Source organism: Falco biarmicus, chromosome 5 (genome assembly GCF_023638135.1).
Source record: "Falco biarmicus isolate bFalBia1 chromosome 5, bFalBia1.pri, whole genome shotgun sequence".
In the NCBI taxonomy this organism is placed as follows: Eukaryota; Metazoa; Chordata; class Aves; order Falconiformes; family Falconidae; genus Falco; species Falco biarmicus.
Genome location: NC_079292.1, coordinates 91,121,787 through 91,146,362, shown reverse-complemented (window position 1 = coordinate 91,146,362; position 24,576 = coordinate 91,121,787). Strand labels below are relative to the sequence as shown.

Here is a 24,576-nt window from a genome sequence, read left to right as displayed (position 1 = left end):
TGCTGTTTTTTGGGAGCAAGTCTTCCAGACCTACCCCCCAAGAAGATTCTGCTGTCCTTCCTACACATGCTTTTTGCTCATATCAAGCCCAAGTCTTATTGTCCAAAGGTAAAGCGGTCTGTCTATATGTGACAGCTTTCTCCTCTGTGGCTTGTTACAAGTTCTGTCTTAATCCTTCTAGATGTTGCTCCATCCTTTGTGTTCTCTTTCCCACTAGATTGCTTTCTGTCAGCATGTAAGTTACCCATGTCATCTCTCATGACACTGCCTGTTCCACAGTGCTGATAAGTACAGAGAAGCTGGAAAGTCCTTGCGACCATTCCTGGTGTATTTCCATGGGCATTATGTCCCAGTGACAACTGGCATCCTGCCATGTAAGCAAGGAGAGGTTTATGCAGGGACACAGTCTCTCTGATAATCCGATTCACCTATCGGTGTTCTACAGGAATATCTGAGAGAAGACCTCAGACTCCTGAGTTTGTGGGCTGGAGGGGTGGCTGGGGGTATCCTGAGAAGCTCAGGCCCTTCTCATGGCTCTGTGAAAATCCTGGTAGGTTCTGCTTAAGCTGAGGACCAGTCCATAGCACTTTCTGTAGGATGCCTTCCTAACTCACCAGCTGGAGGAAGCTGATGGCCTTTGGAAGGTGAAGGCAGGGGGTACAGGCATGATTCTGATCTGCCTCCGAGCAAGGGATTTGTGTTTCCAGGATCCATTGAACTTGTCAGGTTGAGACCCCTGAGGCTCTTCCTCTCATCAGGAAGTTGTGACTGCATGTGGCACCCCTTGGAAACACCAAAGATTTGAGATTTATTGACAGTCCAAGTCAGAAAACTTAACCATAACCAGGATTTTCTTGTGATCTGTAATCTACACGTGCCTCTGCTTCCCACCTGCTCTGCTTTTTTCCGTACCATAACCTATTGATAATTATCACTGCAGTCATCCTAAATCTCCCATCCTGTGACGGGAAATGTGAAGGTTTTTCTGTAGTCGCGCGTGCTCTCAGTTTGGAGAGATGATTGAGAGAACCAAAGAGAGAAGTACGCCCTGATCTTCATGCCCCTGTGCCGGCACAGCACAAGGAGCCACGCTGCTGTCGGTGGGCACTGGTAAGGCTAAAGGAATACAGCTTCACGTGCTCTGGGGGCAAGTTTCTCCGTGTTTCAGCTTGTGTGTGGACTGCACATCTGGAGGTATTCCAGTTACTGGGGATTAGTTCTTTTTTACATGCTTAACACGCACCACTGAGAAGCACGGCAAAGGCATAAAATAACTACTAATGTGAAATCCATAAATGGTTTAAAAAGTCCAGCAAATGGAAAGCATCAAAAGACTGCTAACAAATGAATCTAAATAATTATCTATCGGATGTATTGTAGAGGTTAGATCAATAAGCAAAATCATCTATATAGATGGCAGCATGTGCTGATTTATAGCACACCATATTTTTAGTAAAATATACCATCCCTTATGCATAAGAATTTTACCATCCATTAGCTGGTAGCATGTAAAGTATTCACTGACTACAGACAGATTATTTTAGGATGAAGTTTTTTGCACATCTTTTAAGTTTCTTGACGAGTACTGTCCTCGCAGTCTGGGTGCAGCTTTAGCTGGTTTTGTAAGTGTGACAGTTCCACTGCAGAATAAGCCCGATGACTAAGATTTCAGCTGAGACATTATAAGGGTATGAGTAGATGCTGTGTCTGTCCCAAGACTCTCAGTCAGAAGCTAAACAGGTAAAGATGAAGAAACACGAATAATTACTTGTTTTCAGGAGAAGTATGAAATAACAGTATGTGTTGATGGAATGGTTCAGAGAGTCTCAAACGAAAGTACCTTGGAGATTCTCCAAGTTTTGTATGAGTTAGATATTATGTATCCTTTCTTACTTACAGAAAAATTGTTGCTAGCTTAACTGTAGTCTTAAAGGAGCACAAAAAAATTAATGTTTTCAAAATTATTTCTCAAATTAGATATATAAATATTTATCTAGAAGTCTGAGGATTTGCCCTTATTTTCAGCAGTGCTAAGTACACGCTTATTGAAGTCAACTTTAAATCAGTTAAAATCTCTTTTTAAATGGTACTGGCTTAGCTTTAGTTTTGCACTACGACGTGAAATTATTTCTCATGCGCTCTCCCTGCCTAGACAGGCCTGTCAGCCCTATTAATACTAAAATACCTGGATTAAAGTGTGACCACTGTAGCATTGTAAAATGGCCTTAGGTGGTTCTTTGCTTAGAAGCATGCTCCCCTGAAAGGTACTGTGTTCATAGTAGCTTCTTTATTTTAGTCAGCTACTAGTAGAAGTGCTGTAATTAATTTTACATCCTTGGTTTCAGATAAATAGACAGTGAGATTGTCACAATATACAGGGGTAACCTGTCCTTGGGTGGTATAATTTCTTGGAGTGCCCAATAATAGTAGAAGTAGATAGAAGTAAATAATCAAAGATATAATGCAACGGCAAGCTACAGAGCAAGAGAAGGTGTCGCCGTTTCTGTAGGTGATGCATCACCAGAACTGCCTGAAATCCACCTTTTTCGGGGGATAAGAGTAATGCAGCTGACATGGTTTACCTGATTTCCAAAAGGCTTTTTCAGAAGTTCTCTACTAAGGCACTTTAAGGATATTAGCAGCTACTGCGTAAGCAGCAAGTACCTGCATGGAGAAAAGAAATAGTTGTAGTATGACAAATAAGGTGGAGGTAAATAGTCAGCTCTTACAATGAACAAGTGGTGATATTCTGGTATAGCTGATGTATATTTATACACACATGTGTATAGATGTGTATAAATTTATAGGATATTTACATTTTATATTTTAATATATGTGTGTATATTTACATATATACATATGTAAATGATTGGGGAACAGGTAGAAATGGTAAGTGTGCTGTTAACAAAAAAAAAAGCTACTCAGGATAGCAAGGATAAAATAAAGCTGGAAAGTTACACAAGAACTATATGAGGTTGAGTACTTGTGTAATGAATTACTAAGCTGAATTCAGTGCAGTTAAATGTAAGAAAATGTAAAGTGAGGCACCTATGAAAAAATTATTCCTAACCTCACATATAAAATTATGAGCTCTTAACTGACCGTTGCAACTCAGGAAATTGCTACTGAGATTATGAAAATGTCAGCTCAGTAGCAGTCAGGAAAAACTGAGAACAAGCAAAATGGAAAAAGTCATTATGTCACTGTATTAATCTTGGCAGCACTTCTAGCACGATATTCAGGCTGGTGCTCTCATTTCACAAAGGATGTAGTAGAATTGGAAGAGTGGCAGAGAAGGGCTAGAAGGAAAAGTAAAGGTATGGAACAGTTCTCATTCAAGGAACAACTGAACTGGATACTGTTCTTCCGTGTGGAAAAGGGACATTTTAGGTAGGATACAACAGATTTGCAAAATCAGCAGAGGACTGGTGGAGTGAATACGAATCAGTTGTTCACTCTCTTCTCCAAGACAAGACCTAGAGACTATTGAATGGATCTAGCAGGAACCAGGCTGAAAATGGAGAACAAAAAAGTTGGTTCTGCACCAAAGAGGTATTGGAGATGTGGAACTCCTTAGCAAAGGTGGGTTTGGATGCTTAAGGTTTGCACAGGTTTAAGGAAATGCCAGATAAGTTCTTGGGAAATAAATCTACTAAGACTTACTGAGCATATTAAAATATATGTCTAGATTGGGAGAAGCTTTGAGCTCAAAAAAATTGGAGACTGGTGGAGAAGCTGGAGAAAGGTATCTGAGATATTTGGCCTGTCCTTTCTCTTCCCCATCCTTGTCTGATTTTGGCCATTGTTGGAGACGTGATACTGAACCAGACAGAACTATGATTCCATCCAGCATGGCCATTCTTATCTTCTTAGTTTTGGATAGGTAGAACTCTGTATCTAATATCATTGGTTCTGCAGTAAAGCTTGTAAATTATTTTATGAAACTGGTAAAATGACCCACTTTGAAATAAGTATCGTAAACATTTCCTGTGGACTTCCCTCACCACGCATGTGGCTGAAGCAGAGTGGTGCTTTTTTTGTTGGCATCCAGACATGTACTCCCTTGAAACAAAAAGATGAAGGAACTTTTTTGGATGCCTTCTGCTGGGGCACGCACTGGGAGGTGCTTATATTTTTCATTGTAGTATTCTAAGGTTCCCCTTTCAGACTCATGAGACCATGGTTAATTTGAGCCTCTAGCCCCACAGGAATTATATGATTAATTGGTTTGATAATTTTTAAAGCTCGAGTGCAGCTTCAAAGTTCATTGCCTTAAAAATTCCCTGCCAAAGCAAAGGCTGGGCTGCAGCTGTAGATAAGAGTGCGTTATTTATGTCAGGTTCAAGGAATAATGTGGAGCTGTGTAATAAAAAAAATATATGTAATTGCATCTTCATATTATAGAGGGTTTTTCTACAGGTACCACCTCATATGAATAGTCTTCGAGCTGCTGGCACAGGGCCATTACAGATTCCTTTAAGGGCTGAAATAGTGAATCTCTTAGTTCAGAGATTTATTTTCAGGTGTGGCTGAGTTTTTGTTGCCTGGTGGTAAACTCATTACTGGAGGATCACTTTCTGAAGCACAGCAGTTACTGTGGTCTGACAGCACTTCCCTAAACCAAGAGAGTTTGGATAAAGATGTGGGTTATTTGAGATGGTGGTAACTGATTGTATTCTAAAATCTTTTCTTGCTGTGCTGGGTGGGATCAAAGGACATCAGAACCTTTCCTGACCCTTCTTATTTTTCTTTTGCTTGCAAAGAACGGTCACTTTAATTTTGTCCTATAATTGAATGTGTTAATGTGTTTATATTCTTAGTGTTTCATTAGTTTTCAAGAGGATTACTGTATTCCTGTCAAGATAGGTAGTTTTCCCACAGGAATTAGATAAATTATTCATTAAAAAAATTATAGGCCTCAACAATAGGAAATATTTATGAGACTGCTTAAAGACAAGCTAGTTCCTGTTGTTCTCTAATGCTTGGGTTATAGCAATCTCCTATCCACCCTTCCTGCAAAGGTTGGTAAGGAATAATTTTTTTCTTTCTTTTTTATTTTCCCCTTTTTTCTCTGCAGCATTAAAGCTGGGTCCAGAAGCATTCAAATTTGATGGTGGTGTAGAGGCGGTGGCAGTGCGGCAGAACGAGAAGTATTACATCCTAAGGCCAGAGGTGATTGAGACCTACTGGTATATGTGGAGATTCACCCATGATCCCAAGTACAGGCAGTGGGGCTGGGAGGCAACGCAGGTAACTGTATTCATTATCTGTCAGTAATCTAATTCTATGTATTTTTCCTTTTGTAGCCACTTTAATCTCATGGTACTGAAACACTTCAGATGGTAAATGATTTTTCAGGAGTTCCTGTAAACCAGGGTACATACGGGGTGCGCGCAGTTATTCCTGTTTTGCAAGTGCTGAACCAGATGCACAGATGAGAATTGTGTTCAGCATTATACAGCTGATGAGTTTTAGGCGTGGAAATAGAATCCACTGGTCATGATTCCTACAGTTATCAGTAGTCCACAGCCCCCAGGAGAGATAATTTATCTTGGGAGATGAAGGTGTTTTATAAATGACTGTTAAGCATGTGTTTGTACTCAGTTTAGATTAATTGACAAAGCTATTCTTACAGTTTCTTCTTGGTTGGCTATTAAAACACAACTGGTAGAACAACTGTTCTCAGATGGTTTGTAGACTAGATGTCATGTACATACGTATATATGGGCTGGTGTCATGGCTTTTTCTTTTCTTAGCTATCTGATTGGAGGGAAAAAAATTGCCAGTCGGTTTAGATGTACTGAATTATAACAAAAAATTACAGCATCACAAGTAGTAGGTTGTAAAAGAAAGTCAGAAGTGGCACATATGGCAGAACTTAAAAATTGTTGGTAAGGTATTGTAGATTGTTGCCTTTTTTTTTTTTTTTTTGTAGCTCCTTTCCTGGGTTTAAATCTAGTTGTTGAATGTTTTAGTCAAATTCGTGAGTGTGAAAATGCTTCTGAGTCTTTCTCATTGGAAATACTTGTACGGGTTCGCAGAAGCCACGTGTTGTAGGACTGGGATATACCGTTCTGTGCCCATGGCCTGCCTTCATTCATCCTCTGTACACAGATGGATAACTCCTTTATCTGGTGGTCGTACATTGTGGGCTATGAGTAACTAGGCTTCATTCTCACACGGCAATATAAAATTATAATTGTAAAAATTACTTGTAATCCCCAAAAGACTTCGGTTTTTAAGTGCTTCCTAGGGCTGAACTTCTTGTCTTTTTTGGTCTCATGTTTCTCACTGCTCCCACCTGCTGGGCTGTACTGGGCTTTGGTCATTTGCTGGCCGAGCAGTTTTCAGGTCGTCTTCAAAAACTGCGGATTCCCACAGCTTGTCCACTTCCCAGCTTACAGCTACAGCAGTCTTTGGAAACACAGCTTAAAGCTAGTTTCAGAGATGAGAATAAACATTAAAGATAATGAGACACTAATGCAATATTTTGACTACAGCCAAAGGAGATGAGGGAAGAGCAAAGGAAGAGATGAACCAAGAGCCTGGAAAAACTTTATTCTGCAGGTGAAAACAAGTTTTGCTCCAGAGACAGGAGACCCAGAAAAAGTACTTGGAGGAAGAGATCTATTGAGAAGCCTGTATTCATCAGGTGGAAGATAGTTAAGGCAGCTTCAAAATGTTTAGCTGAGCTGATCCCTATCCTGCCCTCAGCACAGTTACAATCACATAGAACAGTCCAGGTATTTTAAGAATGTGTCATAGTCTTGGTTAGGTTTTGCCTTGTAGACTGTTTTGTTAAAACCAACATGATGTTATTCTGGAGAGAGGTTCTGTATTTGTCACGTTCTCTAAAACATTAAACATTGAGTCACATCACCCCTCCTGCTCAAACCATGCATGTTTCTAGTGTGACAAAGAAATGGATTCAGTAACCTCCTCCTTGCCAGTGTGCATACTACAGATGCTTTCTGATCTAACACCAGCTCCTGTCAGAAGCTATGGCCGGATGATCCAAGCTGAGACTGGGTCCTTTCTACTAGGTTAAAGAATTTACAGATGTACATTTTTTCAGCCCAGGAGCTGTCTTTTAAGTGCACTGCAAAGCATGTCTTTGAATTGAGTTTTGTTTGGTTTTCTCTATTTGCCTTCATATCTTGGTCTCCATTAATGCTTTCAAACCAAACCCTCCCTGCCTCCTCCCCTGCCTCCAGTTTCCGCGGCGTGCAGGGCAGGATTTTATTTTATACTTCTGTTAACCTGCATCAAAGTTGTCAGTCAAGCAGCCCGTGTACTTTAACTGCCTCTGTCCTTACAGAGTGCCTTTTTTTGCTTGCTTCCTCAACAAAAAGTTTCTTTATCCAACATAGCTGTAAAATATTCTTTAACTCTTCATAAATGGTTTTGCATACAACTCCCTCCCACAGTTCCAGATTTTCTTACTCTACCAGCTAATTAACTAACTACTAACTCAGCAGCTTGGGAAGGTTTTTTGTTCCCCAGGGCTTTCTATTCCCTGCATATAGATAATAAATTCTTGTGTTTACTCCTCACACCTACACTCTACTTTTCCTTCTTCCCTACCACACCCAGCTCTTGTTGAGTTTATTCCTCCATTTATAAATAATCTGGTATGACACACAGAGCTGTCGGCTTGCTGCTGTTGTACAACACTGTCTGCATTAACTTCCCTTTTGCCTTTCAACCACTGAAGCATACTTTGAAATCTGTATTGTAGACGTCTCGTGGTGAATGATATTTTCTTCATCAGAAGTCTAGTAGCTCTTTTAAACTTTTGGGAAAACAGAGTGGTTTGGTTTTTTTCTGAGTTCTAAATGGTCTTCATTTTCTACATTGAACCTGTGTAGCCTGGTGTCTGAGGACTGAGTTCTTGGTGGTCTCCCTTGTTTGCTTCTTTGAGTGGATTACATTCCTACCTGAATGGATTTGGGTCAGTTCACTGATGCATTAGAGATCTGCTGCTGTCATTTTGACACTTCAGGGGTGACCCAGGATACACTGCAGAACCACCTGGCTTTTAAGTATACTGCATTACTTAAGTTTCTTTAGCACTTCCAGCCCAGACCTCTCCCTTTTATCAATGAGTATTTGCACAGAGGGCTAAATTGTGTGCATGTGCAGATCTATGTACTGTATTTTCTTAGTTAGTAGCTTCTTTTTGGCTTTATTATCTAGATTTTTGGACAAAAATTGGGCATTTTAGTGCAGGGGATGTGCTTTGACCAAGGCCCATTTTGTCACATCTTTCCAAATCCAGCGTCTGTGGGGGGAAAAAAAACAGGTAGTTGAATCTTATATTGCCTCAGCAATCATAAATCCCTGTGACAAGGGGTCTCTCTTGCCCAGTAAGAAAAGGCTAATTCTCCCTAATACTATACTTAGCACTAGAGACAACAGCCATCTCAATTGTATTAGGCCAGCCAAATTGGATGATGGTAAGCTGGGGGGCTGGCTGAAGTATTACAGAAATACGTGTGCAAGATATTCAGGGTAAATACAGAAAATAACTAAAATCCTTTTTAGGCTAATTATTTGAAAGCAATAAGAGCCACCACTTCACAGTAGGCATGTAAAGCCAATTACTAATCTGAGTGAATGAAGGGTTCAGATATTTGTTGGGGACTTGCATATCTGACTAAGCAGGATTGCACCATCGAGGCTGCAAGTACATTCAGAGTTTCTACTTAACAGTAAAAATGATATACGATACCTTGAGTTTGGGCTAACTTCAGGCAAATTGAGGATTGATGGTAAGATGGAGTGGAAAGATCTATAGCTCTCTGCTTAGTGAAGTGGAGTAGACAGAAAAGAGCCAGGCAAAAGTTGGAGGTTAAAGAAACATGGGTTCACAGTTGAGGGCTTGGTAGCTGTGAGTACCATGTCTGGTGAAGAAACTGGCACAGTTTCTATGAGCATGTTGTTGGCATCATCAAGGAGAGTCACACTTGCAACCACAAGAACAACCTCAGAGGAACTGAGGGAGCTGGGGTTCAATCTAGAGGCACTTCTGATATTATTTCCAAAGAACTTGGAGCAACAATGGCCTCCCTGTATGTCACAGGCCCTGAAATTTCACTTTGTGCCATTTTTGACACACATGCATTTGGCAAGAGTACACTGTTGCATATTCTTCTGTTCTATTCTTGATTTGAATAAAGGGACTTCTTTTGGTAGTTTGTTCCGTTATTTAATTACTTGTGCTGTTAAAAATACGTGCTTTATTTCCCATTTGAGTTGGTCTAGTTTCAGCTGTCAATCACTGGATTTTCCTATGACTTCCCCTACCATATTAAAATGTCTTTTATTCCCCCATGTTTTCTTTTCAAAGAGCTTTTATAGATTGTAATAAGCTTACTAACGAGTCTACTTAAGATTCTAAACAAATTGTGTTATCTTACTGTCAAGCATTTTCTCCAAATGTCTGCACCCACATCAGTTCATCGTTCTTTTTTAAAAATTAATTCTAGAATTCCGTACTCCAATTTTGACTTTACCCACAGCCCTGTGCAAAAGTATAATTATATCCCCGCTGCTGTTTACTGTCCCTGTGCGTGCACCTGCCACAATAGCCTAGCAGGAACTCCTCCTGAATTGTCTCATGTGGCCATTGAATTCTTTGAAGTGTCTCTGCTTCCCTGGCTAATCTGGTTCTGCAGTTACACAGCCTTTATGTCTAGATTTAGGATTATGTGCCTGGTTATATGAAACTCGCTTTGTTTGGGGCCCCGTTACTGCCAGATTACGCTGTGCTGTTATTTATCTCTGTCATTTTTGCCAGCAGCGGCATTGTGGTGATTGCTAAAACTTCAGACCGCTCCTTGTGGATCTCTGAGAGGCAGTTCTATTTGGTGATGATTTTACATTGCCAGTTCGTTCTTAGAGCACTGTGAATCAGTTTTAAATTAAGACAGCGATATTAGTATGGTGTAGAGCTGCTTTGTCTTATCATAACATCCTATGGTACCATGAATTGCTTTAGAAATTTTTAAGTTTATTACAGCTCTGCAGTTACCTTTCTTTGTCAATTTGTAGACCTCAAACAATGAAATCAAGCTTGGGAGCAAGATAGTTTTCTATAAAACCGTGCTGATTGGTGTCAATTATCCTCTTATATTCTATATTTTTACATGTGTTTCCATAGTTGTTTGAAGCTAACGTCAGGTATGTCGTCCTAAAATTATGCAGCCTGCCGATGCTTCATAATAGTAGCATTGCCTTGATACCCTTCCAGTCATCTAGGACTTCCAGGGTGCAACAAATTTAGCATCACTTTATCAAGGATACTGGTCTCCAGCTCTTGAGTGAAAGAGCATCCAGGTGGCAAATCAGATGCCTCTACAGCAAGTACTCTGCGATCTGTGTGAAGGCAGAGCACTGCAAATGTCAAGTGCCTTTTAAGCAGCTTGTCTATGGCACCAAACTTTGCAGCCAGTGTCCTGAAGTTCTGTGCACCTCTCAATCAAGGACCGTTCATTTATCCATTTTTGGATGAATAGCTGTATAGCAGCCTTTCAGAGGAATTTTTCCTCTGTTGTTTATTACTGCCTGTAGTGTCTAGATCTCTGATCAACTAGGATAAATCCTCTGCCTATCCTGAACTCCAATCTAGCCAGCGTCTGGTTCCCCAAGGGGAGATTTCCGAAGATATAAAACTACTTGGTAATTTCAAAGGGGGGAAAGAAAAATCGATATAAATCACAATTTTTTCTTTCTTCAGGCTTCTAGACCTGCTATAGCTGCACCAGTGTTGCACTTAGTTATCCAAGCATGAGAGCCCTACAGCACAGACCAGGATCTCAGTGATACCTGTTATCTGCAGTCTCCAAAATAAACGAGTTGTGTCTCTTACGATGACTTGGGGATTTAATTCTTCAGGGGGAAGGAGACAGTGTCCTCACAGTGATACCATTTGTTCCTTCTTTCCATTTTGCCACAATCACTAGCAAGGTTTTCCTGTCCAAGCTATGGCACACAATGTCAGCATGGCTGAATCATTGACCAGAGGAACACCTGCAAGGTCAGGCTCTGCATGCTAGAAATTCTGGCAGAATTGTAACTGTTGGCGCTTCCCCCCCACATCTTGCCGTACTCCAGAGCAGAGAAAAGGTCGTGCTCCGCAGTACTATATAAAAGGGATGGTGGCAAGAGGAGGCACTTCATTGCCTGCCTAGAAAGCCAAGGTGCTTTGGTTCTTGTTGACTGACACACCACCTGCCTAGTAGCTGTAGGACTTGTGGGGAGGAACATGCAGATGGTTCCATAAACAGCATATGCATCATTTCTTCAGAAGTCAGCCAAACAATTTTTTCTTTTCCCATTTTGGTTTGGGGGTTTTTTGGCTGCCATGTGATAGCTAGCATCACTTGTGGTGTGCAAGAGCATGCAGACAGCTGGTCACGTATGTGATGCTGTTGGGCTAGATGTGTCACATACACCTCTCTCTCCAGACTGTAGAGAAAATATGGTCAACCCAAATCCCAGCATGTAAATAGTCTTGGTGTAGCCCTGGCCTGCACCAGTAACCAGATCGGAGTAGAATTCATGCAGACTCCTTCTCCTTTTAGGCTCAAGTCCTGACAAAAAAAAAAAAAAGGGAGTTTCCATCCAAACTTGAAGAAAGCTTTCCTTGACATAAGGAATTAGAGAATTAGATTTTGCCAAGAAAGACTGTACCTTTCCTGCAAAAGCTCAGGCTCTAGAGCCACAGCCATTCCAGTAACATCTTTTTGCCAGTCTCTCCTCTCACTCTTTAAAAATCTTGGCCTTTAGAAATTTAAAAGAACTTTGTACAGTCTGGATTATTCTTTGGTCCATGAACAGCCTCACATTTCCACAGGGTAAGAGTGATACTCAGAGGAGGTTAGCTGTAGTACCTGATGTGCTGTGACTTACTGCCCTAGGTACCTTGCTCATTGCCTTTTCACTTTTCCTCCTGATTTCAATGATGGCATCTACAAGCATTCTTCATACATGTGTCCAGTGGAAAATTCTCCTTTGTGTCTCGATATTTCTAGTATCCAAAGGCTATAGTAAGGACCTTGGAGAGTTAATTTTTGTTTGATTTGTTTTCTTGGCAAAGAGGGACATCATTCAAAACTTAATTGCCCCCTGCCTTGACTCCCCTCAGCTTCTGTTGGGTATAACTAGCAAAAATCAGAATTAACAAAAATCTGGGCCTAAAGCACCATGCAGAGGGAAACTTCACACAGGCTAACAGGCCGAGTTGTAGATCACCGAACTCGGGGAGCTGCCTACCTTCGGTGGCTGGTAATGACAGACATCCTGAACCAAACATTTTCCTTCATCGCTGCACCTTTTCTGCCCCTGCATTAATCTTTTGAAATAGTTGGTGTCTACTGAGGAAGCACTGCCAAAGCAGCAGGGAAGCACAAATAACCTCTGAATCGTTTCAGAGTCCTTTTTTGGGGCCTGGTTTTAATGGCTGATATCCTTGTGTGCTGCAAGGTGGTGCATGTGAGTGGAATAATGAAAGCGTAGGCGAGAGGCGCTCTGAGCTACTAACACGTTCTTTCCAGTCTCCTCCTCTTCTATTGTGCTTTTTGCAGTACTGTGTTGGAGCTGACTAGCTGGGTGATTTGTGAATCACGGATCCATTGGCCCCTTTCTGCATGGAATGTTTATGGATTTAAACTTCATGCTTTAAAGATAAAGAGCTCTTCTGCAGCCCAGCACACAAGCTGACTTGAGTTTCAACTGTGTAAAGGGAAAACAAAGAGCAGCACATGTAGGAGATGGAAATGTGGGGAGAAAGCAGCAGCTGGAAGAGTTCATAAGGTGAATTCAACAGTCCCTAAAGATGAGTACAGTATTTTATTCCTACTTTCAGTAAGTCCCTATGACTTGCTACTAGTGGCAGAGTTCCTATAACTCTTCAAACTCTTCCAGCTGCGAAATCCAGGGGCATTGGTCATCTTCCTGTGCACCTCAGCACATGTTGCATTGATTAACTGATGGATGTTCTACTCTGTGTTACCTATGAGGAGCTGTACCAGCTCAGAGCAAAAGTCTGCTGAGTCCATGTCCTGTCATTAATATCAGTCAACAGTAAATACCTAGGAAAGAAAGTATTCTTCCCCAGAATACTTTCTTAGCACCTGGCAGTTTGCCAGATGTGCTGTCATTAGTAGCCTTGGAGGGATGATTTTACTTCTGTATGTGTCCAGTCCCTTTTTTTTTTATTTTGGTCAGCATAAACTGTTAATATCCACAGCGTCCTGTGACAAGGAGATTCACAACAGAATAATGGATCGTGGAAAGAACTACCTCCTTTGTTGATCAAGCCTGATCCTTTAATGTTTCCAAATTTTGTTTTACAATTAAATTCTCCTTTTCTTTTTCCTTCCTCCTTGCAGGCAATTGACAAGTATTGCCGAGTCAGTGGTGGGTTTTCTGGTGTCAAGGACGTCTATTCCTCATCTCCTACATATGATGACGTACAGCAGAGCTTTTTCCTTGCTGAAACTTTGAAGTAAGTGCTCTTCAGTCTTGCATCTTCCTGTAAAAGCTGGCATCTAAGTTCTAGAAGAGTGCGGTGGGTCAACAAATAATCTTGTCTTGTCAGCATGGGTTTTTGCTTTGGGCTTGCTTTTGTTCCCAGGTTTATGGTCCTGGATCAGTCTGTTTTACAAGCAGAAGAGACAAGTGGAATTTCCCATAGAAGAAGCTTGTGCTGAGAGAGCTTTAGTTTTTAAGATTTCTCTTTGATTTCTGACATCACAGCAGAGAAGAGGTTATCTTTTTTTAAGAAATTCCCTTTGCAAAAGACACTTTTTTTTAGTTGGATAAACTTGACCTGTCTTATACAAGTAGTTGCTACGCTCTGATGTTGTACGACCTGTTTCTCCTGTGTCACTGTAAGGGAGTAAATGCATGGAACAAAAGCCCTTCATGCCCTTGGATGATTTTTCTGTATTTATCCCACAACATGTTTTTCTAGAATGCTTTTTGGCATAAGCAAGAATATCAGGCATATTTTAAAATCTGTTACATAAATATTTTTAATTCAGTCAGATCAGTAGGACACCTGTAGTCCACCCTGCAGAAGCTAATCCACTCTGTTGTGTGTTTGGTTCAAGGTAAAATGTTCAGAGTCATTGGTCTCTCACCATGTTTCTTTTCTAATTAATAACAAAAAATGCTATACTAGAATACGCTATAACATCTGACTTGTGGAGATGATGCATACAATAAGAAAAACTAGTATAAAGATAGGAATATGTTATGGGGATTTTATTAAGAGACACATTTTTAAAACTGAGCTAGCTATGTCATGGCTACTCATCTTTTTCATCATTGACACAAACCAGCTATCAAGAGCACTGTTTTGTCACATGGTTGTCATCGCTCTGAGGTGTTTTGCCCATGAAGCAATGTCCTAACATGTGGCAATTTTCTTAATACTCAAGTTACATCAGCAAGTTTGGTAATACAGCTCTGGCATTGAAATTTCCCAAGATTCCTGTATTGGTTACCTCCCTGAAATCTTGTGAATTGTCTACTTTTGTAAGAAAAGTGTCTGAATTGGCTTATATTCCTTATGTCCCACCCACCCACCCACCCACCCACCTTTTTTTTTTTTTTTTTTTCCTCCTGCATAACAGTTTGGAGAATGTTTTAGTTTGTTAAATTCATAGGCAGGTGCCACTGCTGGGAGTGTGAATGCGGCCAGAACTGCTATTAGGAGACACAGTTGTTGCCTCTGCTTACATACCTATACCACTTTCTGCCAACGTGTGATGGAAGGGATGATACATACGTTGTTGCACAAACGTGTTAGCAAGGAAGGCTCAGTAAGGTGCCCTTTCTGTCTTTACAAACCGGTGATATGACAAAAAAACCTGTTGTAATCATTTGGCAGTCTAGCATGTCACGCAGGCTTTGCACAATAAACAGGGTTTCTGTACAGTATCAGCAATATCAAATTTTCAGGTCTTAATGGTAGCTGATGTATGTGAACATTAATTTTGGGTATTGGGAGATCAGAATGCAGCAGGGAGAAAGCAGGTCCTGAAAGTGGCAATGCCGGTGCCTACTTCAAGCACCACAATGTTTCACTGGCAAGAAGGGACTCTGGGTTCATCACATGTAAGAGGAAAATCTGGCTACTCTATCCTTCTGCTGGCTCTGTACCAAATTCCTCTACGTAGTCACAATACTTCTTTTCCCCAGGTTATCGTTATAAAACAGAAAGTCACCCACTGCCGCCTCTGTTGTTCTCAGGATCTGGAGACTAAAAGCTATACTCCCAAAAAGAGAGGCTGCAGTTTCAAACAGGTCCAGTCAGAGAAGCAATACCTCCCCAGGAACTGATCTTAAACAATGGATCTGCCTATAAAAGCCGAATTAGAGAAGGAACTCTGTAGTGGCAAGGCTGACCTTTGAAGTATCACCAGAATTCTGTCTGCATCTTAAATAATCAGAAGGAAATCTGAAAATTCACTGATGCATCACTCAGTAATGGGATGTGCTACAGTGCAAGCATTGCAAAAGAAGCTGGTTCTAGGAAGGAACACAGAAAACTTTATTGGCTTTTAGTTAGGATCATTTCCCGCTTGTGGGACAAAGTGAAGTTGTATTGGAGAGCTGGATATTAGATTTTTGACATTGATGCAGTTGGCATAGCCAAACCAGAAACTGGTATCACTTCAAGATAAAATGGAGAACATAAGGTCAGGATAGCTCAAATGGCTATGAAAATAAAGACAGGGTATGATGCCATGAGGAAAATGAAGATATCCCTCAGAAGAGGGACATAAAATATGTGTTATGGAATGTTTGCTGTGACCTTTTCTGGTGGTGTTAACAACTTCTGCATCTTTGTTCCTCTCAAATTCAAAGTTGATACCTCTCCCAAACATTCATTGTTGCTGTTCAGATACTTTGGCTTATCAAAGATACTTGGCAAGTTGTGAGAGTTTGGGCAGTATGAGTGGCAGGGAGGTAGCTGTTGAGTGGGAAGGAGCAAGGCCTAGAAATAGGTAGCTTAAGTTATTCCAGGGAAGAGCATTAATCAAATTAGGAAGGTGAGTTTGAGTAAGATGAAACATTGCTGCTGTGGTGAAAAAGAGTTTGGAGAGCTGCAGAGGGAGAACGCAAGGTAGGAGTACAGAGGAAAGGAAAGGCATGACTCTGAAGATGAATGAAAACCAGAGAAAGACACCTAGACATGTGGAACAAAATCATCTCATCACAAAATGTTTATCTGTAAACAGTTAATTGGTGAGAAAGGAAAGAAGAGGTAGAGCTTCACTGACTGGATTGTGCTGTGGACGCAGCTGGCAAATGAAGGCCATGGGAGAAGCATCAGGCAGTGACACACAGCTGTGGGCAGTAGACGCTACCAGCATCTGACTGAGGGAGAGGGAAGTGACAGCAGCCTCAGCAGAGTGACTGCAGAACAACATGTGTGCACATTGTGGATGTGACAGAGCCCACTAGTGGGAAAAACACCCCATCCTTGTCACATGCTGCAAGACCTATTATTTTGTGGATGGCAGGAAAGCAAGCTGTAGCAGGAGCTTAGAGGTCCTCTACACCCATGGTGTTATGCTTGCACAGTCAGGTTTTCTGGAACAAGGGAAATGTCTTTAGAATTTTAGCAATTGAGTTTGGAAGCCTTGACGAATATCCCTACCACCAGTATCTCCTACAAAGTACGGCACAGCCGCAGTCGAAAGTGTGTATTAAGAAGAACCAATACGCATCTTCCACCTATGTCCAGAAACCTTAACTTTGTTAAACACTGCATTTGCTCTGCCTTGCTTTCTGATGTACAACACTTACGAATCCCCTCTGCACGATATATTGGCTCATTTCATCCCACCAGAAGCTGAACCAGCTTCCAGGACAGTGGTAACAAGTCAAATATCTGGCATGTCTTAGTGGCTTCTCTTGTGCTTCCTTGAAATCTTTGATGTAGGTGAAAGAGGATTAGTAATCTCCAAGTGGGTTTACTCTATTAAGAAGAAATTTTTGCTGTCTTCTCTGCTCCCCTGTCCCCCAAATCCTGGTGCTTGGGGTCTTGATGTTTGTTTTACATTGCAAGTCTTTGAAAGGAGTCTTGAAAAACAACTTATTTGGAAAGATTAAAATGCTGTCTTCATAACTTTTCATTGAAGGGCTTGATCATGATAGAGTGATCTGAAGAGTCATTTTTAACAGGGAAGGTTGTGTGGGTGCTATACAAACATTGAAAGCAAGTAACTTGGTTATAGCTTTAGCTGCTGACTGGTGGGGCCTGAAGCTGCTGTGTTGCCCCAGCCTCTGTTGCTCTGCTTTAATACCCACCATTTTTCCTCTTTGTCTTGATACCTAGGTATTTGTATCTGCTTTTCTCCAACGATGACCTTCTACCACTAGACAACTGGGTTTTTAACACAGAAGCTCATCCTCTGCCTGTTTTACATTTAGCCAACACCACACTGTCAGGAAATCCTGCATATCGATAAAAACAGCTCTTTGAAGAGGATAAGAGACTGTTTTCAGCTCTGTTTTGTTTACATGGACCACTTGAGACTTTAAGCAGGAGAGGAGACAGACGCTTGATAAAACTAGACCTCTGAGGAAAGCAAGTACTGGCGTGAGAAATGAAGCACTTCAGCATATAGATAAGTTAAAAGTTCTGTTTTACACATGACCAAAACACATTAGTGTGGTATTTGCAGGACAGAAACTTCATGTGCTTTGAACCCTAGCAAGACATGGAAGCTACTGTTTAATATAAATGCAGCAGCGTAAGGAAGAAGAGGCTTTCCCATTCAGGGAGAGGAACTTGCGGCTGCTGCTGTTTGCTGTTGAAAGGAACAACACACCAGTCACATCTTCAGATCGGGTGGGTTCCAAATACCTAGATTTTATTTTTCTTTTTCTTTGTTTGATGATGGCATGAACAAAGCAACAACAAAAAGCAACATCACTGCACCAGCAGCATCAGGATTTGAATATTTTTTTTCTGTACCTGTCTGAATTTTCTAAGGAGGATCTGTTTGTCCGGATTGGCAGCCATTCTCAGGGCCTCTAAGCTATTAAAGCTAAACTCTAAAAACTATTTCCCTCCTCATTTTCCCTTTTCAAATAATGCTTTTATAATAAGAAAGATCTGTGGTGTATGCTTACATCCAAAAAAACAGTTAGTAAGCATTTGGTTTGTAGTTCACTGTCAGCAATGTGGGCTTAGTTCATTTGGCAAGTACAGTCACAGAGTCTGGAGCATATCATGGGTAGGAAGGAGGCTAAGTTTCCCTTCCTCAGAAATCCTGTCATATCGGAAAAAATCTTTCTTATTAGTCCTGGTTCTTAAAGCTAAATAAACACAGATGACAACATGAGAAAAACATGAGATTTGTATAGGAGGTTACGTTATATGGTACTTAAAAATGCTCCCTGTGAGCTAAGCAGCAGGAGTTTGTTGCTTTATGTTTTTCCACACCATCTGGATTTTTCCCAAAAGTTACAATTTCATTCTCTGGGTACTATTCACAGAACCTTTTCTGCAGGTGTGTGTATGACAGAAGCCCCAAACTGCCTTTGAATTAGTTTACAAAACTCCCTTTTCTTCTGGGTGCTCCAGTACAAAGCCAACATGATCATCTTTGAAAAAAACGTAACATCTCTTACGTACGAGTGCGAAAAGACATGGTCTCTTCTTCCCTTGGTTTATGAGAAATTAAATGCTACCTGCATGTGTTTTTTTTCAAGTACTCCTGGGCTTGGCAGAACAATATCACTTAAGTGGAGTCTGCTTCAGTCTTCACTTAATAGCTAAAAGAAGTTTTGTCTTTTCAGGTATATCTCAATCTCTTTGTTTTACTGTTGCTCTAGAATCCTTACAGCTCAAATTATTCCTTTTATTCCCCTTCATAGCTCTCAAATTCTCTTACCATGGTGGCTGGCCCCTTTGCTGAAAAAGAGCTGTGAGGTGCACCCTTCCTCCCTAATTAGTGCACAGGCTGAGTCTCTAAAAAAAATCTTGATTGTGTTTTCATACTGAAGTGAATGGAAGAATTCTTCAGTGAGCTACAGCAGTACAGCATCAGATCTAAAGGGAGTGAGGGCTATTTGTCCCCCTCAAAAAATCTTTTATATGAAGGTTTATATATAAAAGCTTTTCTCTCTATCATATTATAACTGACTCTACGTTATACTAGCATTTCCCCCATAAGATTTTTCTTCACTCATCTTTGACACTTAAACATAGAAATCAGGACATGATCTAAGAAAAAATGCTATCAAACGCTTTTTTCCAGTTACTCTAGTTTAAGAGGAGGAAGACTTAGAGCCTGGAAAAAACTCCCATCTCAAATGTTTTTACCTTAGTACCAGTTACTTAGCTACTGTAATGTGCAGTAGTATCTTAAAAATAATTAGAGAATTATAAAGTAATCAATATAGTGATAATAATGATTCAAGTAATTGTTTATTTAAAATGAGAAGTAGCTTAATAAATTGATTCTTCTTACTGGTCCCACTTTAGTTCATTTTTCTAATTAGTATTCAGTGACTTACTGAAGAGCTAATCATTTTTCATTTTCCAAAGTTCAGACATGTTGCGTTTTCAAATTGAGTTCTTCCCATCCCATGAGAACTGTTACTAGTTTAAAACTGCACTCGATCACCTTGTTCTCCTAAATCTCTCTGGGTACAAAGGAGAAAAATGAAAAGCAGAGACTTCTATTTTCAAAAAGAAAAAGGCATTTGCCACGTCATACACCCATCCCCGTACACCTCCCGATAAATGCAGATGTAGAATGGCTGCCAGTCTGTTCAGAGGAAGGTCAAGGACAGAATTCTGGAGTCCCAGAAACAGCAAGCTTATCATTGCTGCTCTTCCATCGCCCTCTTGTGAATCAAAGAGCGACCCCTCAAATTAACCCCTCCATGAATCCCCATGGGTTAACTCACTGCCACAAGAATGCTTGAATTGAGGACCTAAGCCATTTCATGTTATGGGATGGTGTTTTTCTCAGAGCAGGTGTACAGCACTGCTATTTCTTCTTTGTGTAGACAAGCAGCAGGCACCAAATAAAGGACACTTGTTTCTCGTTTTCCAGTTACCCCAACGGCTGTCAGTTTCTACTCTATCAGTCTTTAAAATACAAACTATCTTTTTGCTCCAGAAGCTACTGATGTGCATAGTCCAACAAAAATAATGCATTTTAAGGACTAATTGCTGTGTCATTTACGAATCTGATCCTGAGATTTCCTAACGCAAGCTGAGTTTGGAGGTAATGGGTTCTGGGTGAGGTGTGTGCATAATAACCAAGCGCCACGGATATTGAACCTTCTGACTGAAGTGACATGCCCTCGGTCTGAGTCCTTCACAGAGAAGTAGGTTCTGATCTGCAGGGTGGCGTTACGTGCAACCCAAAGTTCAGACTGTTTTCCCTCTGGGTACTTAAGGTACAGTAGAATATTGCCATTTTCATTCCGTTGCTGCTGTGTTACATACTTTCATGAAGATAGAGTGTAAATTTAAGCACAAAATGACTTTTTTAGTCCTAGTTGTTTCTGAGTCTTGCACTGTATTCTCTAACAAAACAATCCTCGTTTTCTTTAGGTAGCTGTCCCACTTCACCGATTTATACAATACCCTCTCCTCTTACAGGATGAATTAAAGAACAGAAAATCATGTACGTTTTTGGCACACTGGATTTGGGCAAGAGCCTGGAAATCCCAGAATTGTCTATTTCCTGTTTGCATGCAGTCAAAACAAGGATGTTCAGTTCTTTTCCTAATCCAAGCCTCAAGCTTGCCTGTTGGTCAGGATCTGCTAGCAGTAAATTTTTTTCTAACACTTACAGCTTGACTTTTCAAAGAAGCCAGATTTCTGCAGCTTCCATTGATCACCCCGGAGCTGTGTGCGTCCTGCAGTCAAGAAGTCAACTTCTTAAGCTTTGTCTTCTAAATAAAAACAAAACCCTTGAGTCATATTCTGGGTGTCCTTAAAACTGAATGTTTAAGAAAAGTATGGAAAATAGTAGGTACTCTGGAGTAAAGGGAAGAGCAGGTAATTCCCTGTGCCAGTCTCACCTTTGAGGCTTCTTTAGTTCCCTACTCCAAGTTTGTGGATCATTGTCTTCTGTCTCCTAATCACTGACATGTTCTCACCCAGTATTTTACAAGATTTGAATGTTGATTTATCTGGGTTCTGAAAAGTAAAAATAGTTACACTCCCTGTAATACCATCCTTTAAGGTTAAAGGTCTACGCTGTGCTGACCTGCAGCTAAGCAAAGCCCCACTGGGCTGTCTTTTATGACCCTGTCTTCTGCCCCTGAGGAAATGGTATTACAAACCTTCGTAATAAGTCGCTAATGGCATCAACTTTGAAAGGATTAACAATGTCACCTGGCATCCACAGAAAATGGTGATTACTACAACATCTCAGGGTTGTAGTAAACAGGCTTTTAGCAAATTGAGCCTGTTACGTACATTAATAGGTCTAGTCCGTGTTTTTAAGGGGACAAATAAGAAACAGACTTCTTGTTATTAGGGAAAAATGAAAGCAAGCTGTTGATCCCTGATAAGGCATCCCTCTTTCACTCCTTGAATGTTGAGAAACAGTCTTCTGACTCAAGAGTTTAAGTTGCCATACAAAGAGGAAACCCAGGCTCTTTTGCAAGTTATGTGCGTACAACTGTAGCAGAGATGATAAGCACTAGCTGCTTCGGCTGTCACCCCCTTCTAACAAACTGCTCTGTAATTGCCCAGGAAAGTTGGGAGCCACCAAAGTCAAAGGAGACAACCTGACTTGTTACGGTGAATTGTTGCCTTTAATCCTAATCGCTTGGTGGAAGTTGGATTTGCATTCTACCTTTATTCTTGCTTTGTCTAAAACTGACAGATTATTTTTCCTCCAAAAATAATAAAAGGGCAAAAGTCTATCTTCTGATGTGGAAACCTTCTGCCTCTGACCTGGAATCCTGCATATGTACTTTTTACAGATTAAAAATAATATTGTATATAAAAAAAAAAGATTGAATAAAGAATGTCTTTAAGTGAAAAAGGTGTGTTTTGTGTCCTTTGCCTCCAAGAGCAACCTCCTGTAGCATGGGACTGTGAAGCTGATCCTGTGTCGTAGGCTTGGTGGTGCTGCAGCTTTTTTCTCCCCTGCAGCTCTGCTCAGGACTTTGCCAACTTAAACGTGCATCAGGACCCCCTGTTGCAAAGTGAAACCCCTGTACCCCTTGCTTGCTTTTAACAGGTCACTGTAGTGCTCAAATTGTTCTCAAGATGTAGCTAAATGTACAACAGTTCGAGGCTGTTTGTGTGCCGTTGTGAAAGCCACCAAATCTCACAAAATTTTGAGATTTCTACCCTTTTGTTAAATTTGCATGAAAGGGGCTAAAAATTTCAAAGATTCCTAGTGATGAAGGTAACGGGGGCAGGCAGACAAGCAGTGCTACTAAATAAACTTAATGTTCCTCAGACACCAGGTTGAAGCCCCAGGTTTTCTTAATACTAAATAGCCAGTGAATTGGGCGACTAAGTCTGTCTGTTCATTCCTCTGCCTTCGGTGAAAAGGAAGAAGTTTAAATGTTGTTCACAGGGAAATTGGTGTGAGGAAATTGCTTTGAGTGAGCCTGTTTCCCCCTGCACATTTAATTCACTGGAACTGCTGCTATAGCTTTCTGTTTTGCAGGACAGCAAGTGAAGAACCAGGTTTGCTTTCTGATTCACATTCACTGTGGATAATCCTTACTGTCTGGCATCACCCGTACTGCTCGTAAGTGGTCCCTTGTTTCCATGGCGCGCTGTGACTGCCATCCCGTGTGTCCTGTTTCAGTGCTTTATATCCAATGCCCAGCCTTCCCAGGGTGCTTCTGCCTCAGGATGCAGTGACCTCCTGCAGTATTACTTCACAAGAGAAAATTGCTTCCGAAGTGCCACCATTCAGTGCAGCACGTGACACCAGGTATGCGCCTGGTGTCCTGGTACGCCGTCCATGTTGAGATCCAGTTACGCATTCAGCTGCTGCTCCCCAGCTTTCCACACAAGCACGGCATGTTCATCACTACTGCAGCGCCACTACCAAAGCAGCATCTTTTGTATCCGTTTACCTTCCTGTGGTGTCCTTAGCCCTTAAGCCACCTCACTGAAATTCACTTCTTCGTTCAAAGCATGTTTGCTATGCCTATCTGTGTCACACCATCTCAGCCGCTGAGCCCTAAGGCACAAAGCCTTGCCTCCTGCTCTCTCTCTCTATCCTTGTCTATAACATTTTGGCCCGTATGGAAGGCCTTGTTACTGTCCTCACTGCTCTCCAAATGGGATCCTGCCCTTGATGGTTGCACTGCATTTTCTCTGCCTCTTCAACGGTGAAGTGTTTCATCCCTCTGTTTCTACCTCTTCTGAAACACGCTTTCTTTGCACGTCCTCTATCCAAGGATACATAACAAATAATCCTCTTTTACTTCTGCTTTGGCACTCTGTCTGCTTGTCACCCACCCCCTTCCCTTGTAGACTTTGTGATTGTGTGTGCTCCTTCCTGCAGACCCTGTGCCTTTCCTATGCATATTAATTAGCTGTATTTAAAAATCCTGAAATTGATCCTTAATGGGTTATTTTTAGCCTTCATCTTGCAGCTCTGAGACTTGGCTTCTCTCAGTGCAAAGCCATAGGCGTTCTGTGGGCTTTGGAAAGGAAACATTACTCTATTTGTGCCAGTTCACATGTGGGATGTGTGAAGGTTGGTGGTGGTGGCTTTCTTTTTAATGTGGCTTTTTCTTTTTAATGTGAAGAGCAAGAGTCTTCTTGATGACAATATTTCAGACTGAGCAAACTCCCATGTGAAAAGGTTTAAGAGCAGTCACTCATATAACCAAATTACTTGCAGGGATTTGGGGAGGAAGAAAAAGCTCTGTGTGTCCATGTGTACCAACAGTTTCAGTTTTCTTTCTCATATGGTTTCCATTGTACAAGTAGTTCTAGGCAACAGGTATGATACCTGTCTGTTAGCATATAAACCAGAAATGGTGAGCTGCTACATGACTGAGAAAACAGCATCATGTGTGGGTACGGGGTCATGTAGAAATCCCATGTGAACTGCATTATGGTAGAGCTGCAAAAAGGAAGAAGTAATTTCTTCCACAAGCTGGTGGTTTGTATGTTCATACCCATCTCCACCAATCCATGCTGAAGCTTCAGAAGACAAATCAGTGGAGGAGACCCCCAAGAATGCGAGTGGATGCCAGCAGTCTGCTACAGCAGCTGTGACAGAGGCCTGTGCACGGGTCTCGGGAGGTGAGGTACAGGAAGATTTCTCTCATGGACAGATAGACCCGTCCATGACTGGTGTGTGGATCATGCCGGCATTCCTGTGGATTCCTCCACAGAGCCTCTGGCTTGACTGGAACCATCTGTGAGACCACAGAATGTATTTTGAAGAGTCACTAAAGATGTAGAATTGCTTGGGATACCAAAGACAACAGTTTTCAGGGTAATCAAATACTACTTTTTCTTAGCTCTGTCATTCTCCAGATGCAGAATGTCAGGTACATCTCATGTAACTGAACTTCAGTAATGTATGCAGTACTACA

At 41.2% G+C, this 24,576-nt stretch overlaps 1 protein-coding gene across 3 annotated transcripts in view; it reads left to right on the top strand.

Annotated features, from left to right (window-relative positions):
• Positions 1–22,043, top strand: part of MAN1A2 (mannosidase alpha class 1A member 2) — a 147,177-nt gene extending 125,134 nt beyond the window's left edge. The window contains exons 11-14 of one of the 3 annotated variants that reach the window (XR_008822007.1): positions 5,078–5,250; positions 13,395–13,510; positions 17,357–17,872; positions 20,645–22,043. Coding sequence is in view for 2 of the 3 variants with exons in the window: in XM_056339745.1 (XP_056195720.1) it covers positions 5,078–5,250; positions 13,395–13,510; positions 17,357–17,489 (422 nt within the window). In the remaining variant the exon portion in view is untranslated. Of the gene's footprint in view, positions 1–5,077; positions 5,251–13,394; positions 13,511–17,356; positions 19,730–20,644 lie in introns of those variants that run through there. The other 2 variants (XM_056339746.1, XM_056339745.1) reach the window with 2 other exon arrangements.
• Positions 22,044–24,576: the final 2,533 nt, after the last annotated feature.